Source organism: Eretmochelys imbricata, chromosome 8 (assembly GCF_965152235.1).
Source record: "Eretmochelys imbricata isolate rEreImb1 chromosome 8, rEreImb1.hap1, whole genome shotgun sequence".
NCBI classification, from domain to species: domain Eukaryota; kingdom Metazoa; phylum Chordata; order Testudines; family Cheloniidae; genus Eretmochelys; species Eretmochelys imbricata.
Window position 1 is genome coordinate 105462701 of NC_135579.1, and position 13317 is coordinate 105476017.

Sequence of the window (13317 nt, forward strand, 5' to 3'; positions counted from 1 at the left end):
CCTCGCGCCTGCCCCCGCCTGCCCTGTGTGCCCCTGCCTGCCCTGTGTGCCCGCTGCCAGCCTCCGCCTGCACCTGCCTGGGCCTCTGGCTCCCGCCTACCCTGCTAGCCCCCGCCTGCCTTGCGTGCCCCTGCTGGCCTCCACTGGCCCCCGCCTGCCTTGCATGCCCCTGCCGGCCTCCATGTGCCCTCACTGGCCTCCACCTGCGCCCGTCTGCCCTGCGTGTCCCTGCCAACCTCCATCTGTCCCTGTCCGCCCCGCCATCCCCTCTGCAGCGCCGGCCTCACCTGCAGATGAGCTGGTGACGGGAAACGAGAGCATCAGGAGGGGGCACCCAGAGCAGGGCCAGCCCCTGGCTTGGTGGGGGCCTGCTGCCGACCCTATGGGTTTGGCTGGCGTGGTTTGGATAACCTGTCCCCACGTGTCTCTAAATCTGGGGTAGCAGCCATGGTACCCTGCAGGTGGGCTGTCACGCACCCACGCCTGGCTCTCACACCAGAGTTCGGTCCCCGTGGCCGCAGCCTGGGGCCCGCATGTGGACAGCGCTTCTCTTGCACACGGGCCCACCCGTCCCATGCCCGCTCTGCCCTGCTGCGGCCATGGCTCTGGGCAGCACTCGCTCAGGTTACGGAGCAGTAGCAGGGGGTGGGCATGGAGGTGCCCAGCGGCCAGCTCAGCCAGACAGGACTCAGCCCCGCCCCGAGGCACTGCCCATCCGGCTTCGCTGGCCCGTGGCTGGAAGGGCCGTGCAGCGTGGGGAGGTCTCCCTCCGTCCCTGTAAGCCCTGCACTCTGTCCCCAGGCCTGCAGGCCGCCTTCGACAGGGAGTGGCAGGCCGGGCGCATCACCCGTGACAGCTACCGGAACGGCTCGAGGACGGCGCACTGGCCTACAAGCTGCTCATCCAGACGGGCAACAAAAAGGAGCCGTTCAACTACAATCAGGTGAGCCGGCCCGTGCCCGGCCCCGCCCAAGAGCCTGGCGTGGCCCTGAACTCGCCTCTGAGCCAGCCTGGCCGCAGCTCACCCCGTGCCCGGCCTCGCCGAGAGCCTGGCGTGGCCCTGAGCTCGCCTCTGAGCCGGCCTGGCCGCAGCTCACCCCGTGCCCGGCCTCGCCCAAGAGCCTGGCGTGGCCCTGAACTCGCCTCTGAGCCAGCCTGGCCGCAGCTCACCCCGTGCCCGGCCTCGCCGAGAGCCTGGCGTGGCCCTGAGCTCGCCTCTGAGCCGGCCTGGCCGCAGCTCACCCCCGTTCCCGGCCCCGCCCAAGAGCCTGGCATGGCCCTGAACTCGCCTCTGAGCTGGCCTGGCCGCAGCTCACCCCGTGCCCCGGCCCCGCCCAAGAGCCTGGCGTGGCCCTGAACTCGCCTCTGAGCCAGCCTGGCCGCAGCTCACCCCGTGCCCGGCCCCCCCCCCGAGAGCCTGGCGTGGCCCTGAACTCGCCTCTGAGCCGGCCTGGCCGCAGCTCACCCCATGCCCGTCTGCTCCCCGCAGCTCACCCCCGTGCCCGGCCCCGCCCAAGAGCCTGGCATGGCCCTGAACTCGCCTCTGAGCTGGCCTGGCCGCAGCGCACCCTGTGCCCAGCCCCCCCCGCGAGAGCCTGGGCATGGCCCTGAACTCGCCTCTGAGCCGGCCTGGCTGCAGCTCACCCCGTGCCCGGCCCCGCCAAGAGCCTGGCGTGGCCCTGAACTCGCCTCTGAGCCGGCCTTGGCCACAGCGCACCCCGTGCCCAGCCCCCCCCGCGAGAGCCTGGCGTGGCCCTGAGCTCGCCTCTGAGCCGGCCTGGCCGCAGCTCACCCCGTGCCTGGCCCCGCCGAGAGCCTGGCGTGGCCCTGAACTCGCCTCTGAGCCGGCCTGCCGCAGCTCACCCCGTGCCCGGCCCCGCCGAGAGCCTCGCGTGGCCCTGGAACTCGCCTCTGAGCCGGCCTGGCCGCAGCTCACCCCGTGCCCGGCCCCGCCCAAGAGCCTGGCATGGCCCTGAACTCGCCTCTGAGCTGGCCTGGCCGCAGCTCACCCCGTGCCCGGCCCCGCCGAGAGTCTGGCGTGGCCCTGAACTCGCCTCTGAGCCGGCCTGGCCACAGCGCACCCCATGCCTGGCCCCGCCGAGAGCCTGGCGTGGCCCTGAACTCGCCTCTGAGCCGGCCTGGCCGCAGCTCACCCCGTGCCCGGCCCCCGCCGAGAGCCTGGCGTGGCCCTGAACTCGCCTCTGAGCCGGCCTGGCCGCAGCTCACCCCCGTGCCCGGCCCCCCCCCGAGAGCCTGGCGTGGCCCTGAACTCGCCTCTGAGCCGGCCTGGCCGCAGCGCACCCCGTGCCCGGCCCCACCCAAGAGCCTGGCATGGCCCTGAACTCGCCTCTGAGCCAGCCTGGCCGCAGCTCACCCCGTGCCCGGCTCCGCCCCCGAGAGCCTGGCGTGGCCCTGAACTCGCCTCTGAGCCGGCCTGGCCGCAGCTCACCCCGTGCCCGGCCCCCCCCCGAGAGCCTGGCGTGGCCCTGAACTCGCCTCTGAGCCGGCCTGGCCGCAGCGCACCCCGTGCCCGGCTCCGCCCCCGAGAGCCTGGCGTGGCCCTGAACTCGCCTCTGAGCCGGCCTGGCCGCAGCTCACCCCGTGCCCGGCCCCCCCCGAGAGCCTGGCGTGGCCCTGAACTCGCCTCTGAGCCGGCCTGGCCGCAGCGCACCCCGTGCCCGGCCCCGCCCAAGAGCCTGGCATGGCCCTGAACTCGCCTCTGAGGCCAGCCTGGGCCGCAGCTCACCCCGTGCCCGGCTCCGCCCCCGAGAGCCTGGCGTGGCCCTGAACTCGCCTCTGAGCCGGCCTGGCCGCAGCTCACCCCGTGCCCGGCCCCGCCGAGAGTCTGGCGTGGCCCTGAACTCGCCTCTGAGCTGGCCTGGCCGCAGCTCACCCCGTGCCCGGCCCCCCCCCGAGAGCCTGGCGTGGCCCTGAACTCGCCTCTGAGCCGGCCTGGCCGCAGCGCACCCCGTGCCCGGCCCCCCCCCGAGAGCCTGGCGTGGCCCTGAACTCGCCTCTGAGCCGGCCTGGCCGCAGCTCACCCCGTGCCCGGCTCCGCCCCCGAGAGCCTGGCATGGCCCTGAACTCGCCTCTGAGCCGGCCTGGCCGCAGCTCACCCCATGCCCGTCTGCTCCCCGCAGCTCACTACGCGCCGGCTGGTGGACGAGAACGGCATCATCCCCCCGGAGACCTTCTACATCTGCCTGACCGTGTGGGTGAGCAACGACCCGCTGGGCGTCGCCGCCTCCCATGCCAACTTCTACCCCCCGCCGCCCGAAGTGGATGCACGGACAAGTACGACGCCACCGGCGAGAACCTGCGAAGTGAGTGCGGCCGCGGGCACGCCTGGGCACCCGTGGGCACATGGAGGCTGGGCACGCTCCAGTGCACCACGCAAGGTCCTGCCAGGCACCCCCCCTCCGCCAGCGCCCCACACGGGGTCCTGCCAGATACCCCCCACATGCCACACAGGGTCCAGGCAGACACCCCCCACACGCCATGCAGGATCCGGCCAGGCACACCCCGCCATGCCAGCGCCCCACACGGGTCCTGCCGGGCACGCCCTCAAGCCTCACACAGGGTGCAGCCGGGCACCTCCCCCATGCCAGCTGTGCTGAGCAACCTGTTCCAGAGTTGCCCCCCATCTGGGCTGGCGTGGGAGGAGGAAGGGGGCAGTGTCGGGGGCCGTGGCATCCCCCTGCCTGACCCGCGCTGCCCCCTCCCCCCAGTCCCCCGCAGCCCAGCCCCTGGAGTTCGCCCAGTTCCCCTTCTACCTGAGCGGCCTGCGCCAGACCGCGGACTTCGTGGAGGCCATCGAGAGCGTGCGGGCCGTGTGCGAGGAGGCGGCCCGGGAGCGCGGCGTGGCCAGCTACCCCAGCGGCTACCCCTTCCTCTTCTGGAGCAGTACATCGGCCTGCGCCACTGGTTCCTGCTGGCCGTCAGCATCGTGCTGGCCTGCACCTTCCTGGTGTGTGCCCTGCTGCTGCTCAACCCCTGGACCGCCGGCATCATCGTGAGTACGCCCAGACGCCACGGGATGGGCACGGGGTGGGGAGCACCACGGGGTGGGATCCAGACGCCGCCCAGCCCCCCGGGGATCTCCAGGACCCCACAGCCAGCACGTCCCCTGCCCTCTGGCCCCTCAGCCTTTCCCACTGGCCCTGCAGCTGTCACTCGAGACCTCACCTGGGGCACCTTGTTCGCGGGTGGACCCCCAGCCCCCAGGTGCCCCCGAGCGCCCACAGGGGCTGGAGCACAGTCCAGTGCCTCCCGAGTGTCTCCAGGGGGTGACCGGGAGCTCCCGACGCCAGGGTGGAGAACGGACCAGGACGGGCTGGCCTGGCCTGGCTTCCACCCCCTGGCACCAGCGCTCTCCCAGCCTGGGGGCCCCTGGCATCGCCCCCTCCCTCCCGCCAGGGCAGGTGCTTTCAGGCCCTGACCCTGCAGTCGGTTCTGCCTGCCCCGAGTGCTGACCCCTGGGGTCCAGGTGAGCGGATCCAATTGGTGGGGGGGGGAGAGGGGTTCGTTCCAAATACCCGCCGCCCAACCTGGCGCCCCAGACCAGCCCCCCCTGGTGAGGTAGGCCCTCCCCATCGGCATGTCCCTTCACACGCCCATGGTGCCCCTTCCCAGGGCGGCTGGGCAAAGCGTCTGTAATTGGTATCATTCATGGCAATAGGGCACCCATCGCCCTGGCATCTGGGCTCTTGTGTGGGGCAGAGTGGGTGGCTGCCGTGGGGCAGTGCAGTGGGGCAGACAGGAGGGTGCAGAGTGCTGCAGCAGGTGCAGTGAGGCAGGTCAGTGGATTGGATGCAGGGGGCAGCGCCGTGGGGTGGATGCAGTGGGGCAGGGCAGTTGGGCAGCGCTGTGGGGCGGATGTAGTGGGGCAGTGCAATGGAGCAGATTGCAGTGGGGCAGGGCCGTGGGGCAGTGGAGGGGATGCAGTGGGGCAGTGCAATGGAGCAGATGCAGTGGGGCAGGGCCATGGGGCAGTGCAGTGGAGCGCATGCAGTGGGCAGGGCCGTGGAGTGGATGCAGTGGGGCAGTACAATGGAGCAGCTGTAGTGGGGCAGGGCCGTGGGTTGGATGCAGTGGGCAGGGCCATGGGGCAGTGCCATGGGGTGGATGCAGTGGGGCAGAGCCATGGGGCAGCGCCGTGGGGGCGGATGCAGTCTGTCCGGCAATGGAGCGGATGCAGTGGGGCAGGGCAGTGGGGCGGATGCAGTGGGGCAGCGCCGTGGGGCGGATGCAGTGCAATGGAGCAGATGCAGTGGGGGCAGGGCAGTGGGGCAGCGCTGTGGGGCGGATGCAGTGGGCAGGGCCGTGGGGCAGCGCCGCGGGGCGGATGCAGTGGGGCAGTGCAATGGAGTGGATGCAGTGAGGCAGGCCGTGGGGCAGCGCAGTGGGGCGATACAGTGGGGCAGTGCAATGGAGCGGATGCAGTGGGCAGCGCTGTGGGGCGGATGCAGTGGGGCAGGGCCGTGGGGCAGCGCCGTGGGGCGGATGCAGTGGGGCGGATGCAGTGGGGCAGGGCCGTGGGGCAGCGCCGTGGGGCGGATGCAGTGGGGCAGTGCAATGGAGCGGATGCAGCGGGGCAGGGCCGTGGGGGCAGCGCCGTGGGGCGGATGCAGTGGGGCAGGGCAGTAGGGCAGCGCTGTGGGGTGGATGCAGTGGGGCAGGGCAGTGGGGCGGATGCAGTGGGGCAGGGCCGTGGGGCAGCGCCGTGGGGCGGATGCAGTGGGGCAGGGCAGTGGGGCGGATGCAGTGGGGCAGCGCCGTGGGGCGATGCAGTGGGGCAGTGCAATGGAGCGGATGCAGTGGGGGCAGCGCCGTGGGGCGGATGCAGTGGGGCAGGGCAGTAGGGCAGCGCTGTGGGGTGGATGCAGTGGGGGCAGGGCAGTGGGGCGGATGCAGTGGGGCAGGGCCGTGGGGCAGGGCCGTGGGGCGGATGCAGTGGGGCAGGGCAGTGGGGCGGATGCAGTGGGGCAGGGCCGTGGGGCAGCGCTGTGGGGTGGATGCAGTGGGGCAGGGCAGTGGAGCGGATGCAGTGGGGCAGGGCAGTGGGGCAGCGCTGTGGGGTGGATGCAGTGGGGCAGGGCAGTGGAGCGGATGCAGTGGGACAGGGCCGTGGGGCAGCGCAGTGGGGCGGATACAGTGGGGCAGGGCAATGGAGCGGATGCAGTGGGGCAGGGCAGTGGGGCAGCGCCGTGGGGCGGATGCAGTGGGGCAGTGCAATGGAGCGGATGCAGTGGGGCAGGGCCGTGGGCAGCGCTGTGGGGTGGATGCAGTGGGGCAGGGCAGTGAGCGGATGCAGTGGGGCAGGGCAGTGGGGGCAGCGCTGTGGGGTGGATGCAGTGGGGCAGGGCAGTGGAGCGGATGCAGTGGGACAGGGCCGTGGGGCAGCGCAGTGGGGCGGATACAGTGGGGCAGGGCAATGGAGCGGATGCAGTGGGGCAGGGCAGTGGGGCAGCGCCATGGGGCGGATGCAGTGGGGCAGGGCAGGTGGAGCGGATGCAGTGGGGCAGGGGCCGTGGGGCAGCGCCGTGGGGCGGATGCAGTGGGGCAGTGCAATGGAGCAGATGCAGTGAGGCAGGGCGTGGGGCAGCGCAGTGGGGTGGATACAGTGGGGCAGCGCAATGGAGCGGATGCAGTGGGGCAGGGCCGTGGGGCAGCGCCGTGGGGCGGATGCAGTGGGGCAGGGCCGTGAGCGGATGCAGTGGGGCAGGGCCATGGGGCAGCGCTGTGGGGGTGGGATGCAGTGGGGCAGGGCAGTGGAGCGGATGCAGTGGGGCAGGGCCGTGGGGCAGCGCCGTGAGGCGGATGCAGTGGGGCAGTGCAATGGAGCGGATGCAGTGGGGCAGGGCCGTGGGGCAGCGCCGTGGGCGGATGCAGTGGGGCAGGGCAGGGGAGCGGATGCAGTGGGGCAGGGCCGTGGGCAGCGCCGTGGGGCGGATGCAGTGAGGCAGGGCAGTGGGGCGGATGCAGTGGGGGCAGGGCCGTGGGGCAGTGCCGTGAGGCGGATGCAGTGGGGCAGTGCAATGGAGCGGATGCAGTGGGGCAGGGCCGTGGGGCAGCGCCGTGGGGCAGCGCCGTGGGGCGGATGCAGTGGGGCAGGGCCGTGGGGCGGATGCAGTGGGGCAGGGCCGTGGGGCGGGCCTGCTCTCTGACTGACTCTCCCCCGTGCCCGGCAGGTGGCCGTGCTGGCCATGATGACGGTGGAACTCTTCGGGATCATGGGGCTGATGGGCATCAAGCTGAGCGCCATCCCGGCCGTGATCCTCATCGCCTCGGTGGGCATCGGCGTCGAGTTCACCGTCCACGTGGCCCTGGTGAGTCGGTGCCGCTCGGCCCACGGGTGGGCAGAGCCTGGGCCAGCAGGGCTAGGCCCCCTGGGGGGAGCTGAGCCACCACCCCCAGCTCAGCCCCACAAGGTGGGGGGAAAGCCCATTTGGGGCAGGGCGGCCCCTGTTCTGGCAGCGCCCCCCACTGAGCACCGTCCCCCTGAGCCCCCCAACCTGGGGGTGTCCAGCCAGCCCAGGCCCCAGGGGAGGGGCAGGGGCAGTCTGTCCGTCCACAGGGGGGAGGGGCAGGGGCAGTCTGTCCGTCCGGCCCCAGGGGGGGTGGGGCAGGGGCAGTCTGTCCAGCTGGCCCTGGGAGGGGCTGGGGAGGGGCAGGGTCAGTCAGTCCGTCCGGCCCCAGGGGGAGGAGCAGGGTCAGTCTGTCCATCCGGCCCCAGGGGGGGAGGAGCAGGGTCTGTCCGTCCGGCCCCAGGGGGGAGGGGCAGGGTCAGTCTGTCCGTCCGGCCCCAGGGGGGAGGGGCAGGGTCAGTCAGTCCGTCCGGCCCCAGGGGGAGGGGCAGGGTCAGTCAGTCTGTCCGGCCCCCAGGGGAGGAGCAGGGTCAGTCCGTCCGGCCCCAGGGGGGAGGGGCAGGGTCAGTCTGTCCAGCTGGCCCTGGGAGGGGTTGGGGGAGGGGCAGGGTCAGTCCGTCCGGCCCCAGGGGGAGGAGCAGGTCTGTCCGTCCGGCCCCAGGGGGAGGGGCAGGGTCAGTCTGTCCAGCTGGCCCTGGGAGGGGTTGGGAGGGGCAGGGTCAGTCCGTCCGGCCCCAGGGGGGAGGGGCAGGGTCTGTCCGTCCGGCCCCAGGGGGGAGGGGCAGAGTCAGTCTGTCCAGCTGGCCCTGGGAGGGGTTGGGGAGGGGCAGGGTCAGTCCGTCCGGCCCCAGGGGGGAGGGGCAGGGTCTGTCCGTCCGGCCCCAGGGGGGAGGGGCAGGGTCAGTCCGTCCGGCCCCAGGGGGAGGGGCAGGGTCTGTCCGTCCGGCCCCAGGGGGAGGGGCAGGGTCTGTCCGTCCGGCCCCAGGGGGAGGAGCAGGGTCAGTCCGTCCGGCCCCAGGGGGAGGGGCAGGGGTCTGTCCGTCCGGCCCCAGGGGGAGGAGCAGGGTCTGTCCGTCCGGCCCCAGGGGGGAGGGGCAGAGTCAGTCTGTCCAGCTGGCCCTGGGAGGGGTTTGGGGAGGGGCAGGGTCTGTCCGTCCGGCCCCAGGGGGAGGGGCAGGGTCTGTCCGTCCGGCCCCAGGGGGAGGAGCAGGGTCAGTCCGTCCGGCCCCAGGGGGGAGGGGCAGAGTCAGTCTGTCCAGCTGGCCCTGGGAGGGGTTGGGGAGGGGCAGGGTCTGTCCGTCCGGCCCCAGGGGGAGGGGCAGGGTCTGTCCGTCCGGCCCCAGGGGGAGGGGCAGGGTCAGCCCGTCTCCCTGCCCGCCCCGGCCCAGAGCTGAGCCGTTTGTCCTCCACAGGGGTTCCTGACGGCCATGGGCAGCCGGACGCTGCGCTCGGACCCTGGCCCTGGAGCACACGCTGGTGCCCGTGCTGGACGGGGCGCTCTCCACGCTGCTGGGCCTGCTCATGCTGGCCGGCTCCGAGTTCGACTTCATCCTGAGGTACCAGCGCGGGGGAGGCCGGAGCGGCTCTTTAGCTCAGCCCTGGGTGTAGATACCGGGGGCCCGGGGGGCCCAGGAGTGGGTGTGGGGCGTGGGCACGTGTGGAAGGTGCCCAGGGATGGGTGTGCATGTGGGTGAGTGTGCAGGGGTGCGTGTGTGTAGGCGAATGTGCCTCGGTGTGTTGGGGGGGGAGTGTGCAGGGGTGTGGGGTGTGTGCACACGGTGTGAGTGTGCAGGGGTGAGCATGCGGGGTGCCCGGGGGTGTGTGGGCACACGCGTGTAGGTGAGCGTGCAGGAATGTGTGTGTGGGCAAGCATGCAGGCGTGGGGGCGGATGAGCATGGGGGGGGTGTGGGCCGGGTGTTGGTGAGTGTTCGGGGGGTGGGCATGGATGAGCATGCGGGTGGGGTGGGCATGGGCAAGTGTGCAACAGTGTGTGGGGGGTGTGCAAGCATTATGGGGTGCCTGGGGATGTGGGTGCATATGGGCATGCTTAGAAGTGTGGGTGCATGCAGCGTGTCCGGGGGGATGTATGGGTGTGCGTGAGCGTGCAGGGGTGTGGGGGGCATGTGCGAGCGTGCAGGGGTTCCTGGGGGTGTAGGTGCATGCGGGCGTCTCCGGGGGGATGTATGGGCGGGCGTGAGCGTGCAGGGGTTGTGGGGGGCAATGTGCGAGCGTGCAGGGTTCCTGGGGGTGTAGGTGCATGCGGGCGTGTTCGGGGGGGATGTATGGGTGTGCGTGAGCGTGCAGGGGTGTGGGGGGCATGTGCGAGCGTGCAGGGGTTCCTGGGGGTGTAGGTGCATGCGGGCGTGTCCGGGGGGATGTATGGGCGTGCGTGAGCGTGCAGGGGTTCCTGGGGGTGTAGGTGCATGCGGGCGTGTCCGGGGGGATGTATGGGTGTGCGTGAGCGTGCAGGGGTGTGGGGGGCATGTGCGAGCGTGCAGGGGTTCCTGGGGGTGTAGGTGCATGCGGGCGTGTTCGGGGGGGATGTATGGGCGTGCGTGAGCGTGCAGGGGTGTGGGGGCATGTGCGAGCGTGCAGGGGTTCCTGGGGTGTAGGTGCATGCGGGCGTGTCCCGGGGGGATGTATGGGCGTGCGTGAGCGTGCAGGGGTGTGGGGGGCATGTGCGAGCGTGCAGGGGTTCCTGGGGTGTAGGTGTGCATGCGGGGCGTGTCCGGGGGGGGATGTATGGGCGTGCGTGAGCGTGCAGGGGTGTGGGGGGCATGTGCGAGCGTGCAGGGGTTCCTGGGGTGTAGGTGCATGCAGGCGTGTCCGGGGGGATGTATGGGCGTGCGTGAGCGTGCAGGGATGCAGGGGGCAGCGGTGTTAGGGGGCCAAGGCAGAGAGTCCGTGCTAGGGCAGCAGGGCAGGGTGGGGTCATGGGGTGGGGGGCGCAAAGCCCCACTGTGCTGGGTGCTCTAGGCCCCCCAGGCCCATTTGCCTCTGCGATGTTCCTACCCTGCCTGTCAGGGCTGAGGGGGTGGGCCCTGTTTGCAGAGCATGCTGGGATGCCCTGTGCCCATGGCACGGCTGGGTTCCTCTCACCACGTCTCCTCTGCCAGGTATTTCTTTGCCGTGCTCACCGTCCTGACCGTCTTGGGCCTCCTGAATGGCCTGGTGCTGCTGCCCGTCCTGCTGTCGGTCATCGGGCCCCCGGCCGAGGTGAGAGCCCCCCACCCCACACTGAGCCACAGCCCCCCGGCAATGGGGCCTGGCAGGGAGTGGAGCCTAGTGCTTGAAGAGGGGCGTGGCCACCAGGATGCCTGGGTTCATTCCCAAGTCTGCCTCTGCCTTGCTGGGTCCAGCCTCAGATGGGGGGGAGGGGGAAACAGTGGTCTGTGCCTCACACTGGCTCCACCCACACCCACAGGCTCCACCCACAAGCCCATGGGAACTAGAAGTTTCTTGGAGAATGATCAGTGCTGAGGTTAAAGTGACCACCATTAGGTTTCAGAGTTAATGCTTCATTGAGCTGGACCGGGGACACCTCTCCCAAAGCTGCCTCTGTGTAGGCCTGGAGCCCATTCAGAAGGGCCAACCCTGGCTCTGATGGTGCCCCCAGCCCGGTTCCCTTTACCCCCTGGGCATCCCATTGCCTTCCCGTCTCACCCTGCGCCCTCCTCTCGCCCAGGTCATCCCGGTGGATAATGGCAGCCGCCTGCCTTCACCAGAGCCCATCCCCCCGCCCATCAGCCATCACGGCTTCTACGTGCGGCCGCCCCCAGCCTGGCCTGGCGCCTTTGCGGACTCCTCGAACTCGGAGTACTACTTGGAGAGCACCGCGGGCTCGGGGCTGGCCCACGCCCAGCCCTACGACCCCAGCGCCTACATCCTGCCGCCCGCCCCAGCCCGGGTCCTGGTGCAGGCCGGCAAGAATCCCAGCTTCCCCACCATCACGGTGAGTGCAGGCACGGTGCCCATCCGGCTCAGTCCCTGCCAGACAGCGCCAGCCCCACCCGCCCACGGAGCCCTGTCAGGCCGTGCCCCCGCCGGGCTCTGGAAGGGAGCGTGTGGTAGGGGTTAGAGCGGGGCGGGGGGTGGCACCCAGGGCTTGGCTGGACGGTCTGTGAGTGCCGGGGAGCAGAGGTAGCTCTTGTCCTGAGGCCCCCCCCGGGTGTGGACTCCGGCTGCCCCGTTAGCAGCCCCCCCGCCCCCTTCTTTGCCCACTGGCTCACGGGAGTCTCTGCCCTGCACAGGTGGTGAAAACCTACCCGGAGAACCAGGAGCCGCCGGGAAAGAAGGAGCCACCGAGCACCAACCAGCCCCTGCCTGCCGGCGACCCCCTCCCATTGGCCGGCCCGGATCTCAGGGACTTGCCCCAGCACAGACTGCCCCGGCCCGGCCCCCCCGGAGCCAGGACAGCCCCACCCCGAGCCCCCCGGCCCCTGCGGACTGCCCTCCCCGCCTACAGCGGCAGCTACGCCACGGTGATGGCCACGGCCTCCGTGACGCTGGCCCTGCACCCTCCCCTGCCAGGCTCCTGGCAGGGTTACACCCACGAGAGCTACGAGGACAGCGAGTCGGACGGCCCGGAGGAGCCCAGCCTGCCCGCCTGCAACGCCCACGGCTGGGCCACACCCGAGAGCCGCGCACTACACCCCCCGGGACGGGCAGAGGGCTCCGCGAGGCCCTAGGTGAGCCCGGGGACTGAGCCCTGTGCGAGGGGCTCCTTCGCCCCCCACCGTGCCAGGCAGGGCCAGCGCCCGGGCGCCCCGGGGGTTACTGCCCCTTGGGGTAAACTCCCTGCACGTTAGCGCCCCCGGGTGCCGCGAGGCAATTTGATGCCAAAGCAGCGGCTGTGTAAGCCCCCCGCCCACATACACAGACGGTGCCTGTCCGCACGCTCCCAGGGGGCTCGCACACTTGTGCCCGCAGACAGGGACACGGTGCACGCCCGCTCGCACACACAGACGGTGCCTGTCCGCACGCTCCCAGGGGGCTCGCACACTTGTGCCCGCAGACAGGGACACGGTGCACGCCCGCTCGCACACACAGACGGTGCCTGTCCGCACGCTCCCAAGGGCTCGCACACTTGTGCCCGCAGACAGGGACACGGTGCACGCCCGCTCGCACACACAGACAGTGCCTGTCCGCACGCTCCCAGGGGGCTCGCACACTTGTGCCCGCAGACAGGGACATGGTGCACGCCCGCTCGCACACACAGACGGTGCCTGTCCGCACGCTCCCAGGGGGCTCGCACACTTGTGCCCGCAGACAGGGACATGGTGCACGCCTGCTCGCACACACAGACAGTGCCTGTCCGCACGCTCCCGGGGGCTCGCACACTTGTGCCCGCAGACAGGGACACGGTGCACGCCCGCTCGCACACACAGACAGTGCCTGTCCGCACACTCCCAGGGGGCTCGCACACTTGTGCCCGCAGACAGGGACACGGTGCACGCCCGCTCGCACACACAGACAGTGCCTGTCCGCACGCTCCCAGGGGGCTCGCACACTTGTGCCCGCAGACAGGGACACGGTGCACGCCCGCTCGCACACACAGACAGTGCCTGTCCGCACGCTCCCAGGGGGCTCGCACACTTGTGCCCGCAGACAGGGACACGGTGCACGCCCGCTCACACACACAGTGCCTGTCCGCACGCTCCCAGGGGGCTCGCACACTTGTGCCCGCAGACAGGGACACGGTGCACGCCCGCTCGCACACACAGACAGTGCCTGTCCGCACGCTCCCAGGGGGCTCGCACACTTGTGCCCGCAGACAGGGACACGGTGCACGCCCGCTCGCACACACAGACAGTGCCTGTCCGCACGCTCCCAGGGGGCTCGCACACTTGTGCCCGCAGACAGGGACACGGTGCACGCCCGCTCGCACACACAGACAGTGCCTGTCCGCACGCTCCCAGGGGGCTCGCACACTTGTGCCCGCAGACAGGG

The 13317-nt window shown here is 71.5% G+C and overlaps 1 protein-coding gene across 1 annotated transcript in view; it reads left to right on the forward strand.

Moving 5' to 3' along the window:
* PTCH2 (patched 2) overlaps positions 1 to 12056 on the forward strand; it is a 55964-nt gene extending 43908 nt beyond the window's left edge. Inside the window, 12 exon segments of the mRNA XM_077825388.1 lie at positions 802 to 867; positions 870 to 943; positions 3141 to 3278; positions 3281 to 3332; positions 3739 to 3897; positions 3900 to 4012; positions 7191 to 7328; positions 8780 to 8818; positions 8820 to 8923; positions 10485 to 10584; positions 11054 to 11320; positions 11619 to 12056. Coding sequence (XP_077681514.1) covers positions 802 to 867; positions 870 to 943; positions 3141 to 3278; positions 3281 to 3332; positions 3739 to 3897; positions 3900 to 4012; positions 7191 to 7328; positions 8780 to 8818; positions 8820 to 8923; positions 10485 to 10584; positions 11054 to 11320; positions 11619 to 12056 — 1688 coding nt within the window.
* Positions 12057 to 13317: the final 1261 nt, after the last annotated feature.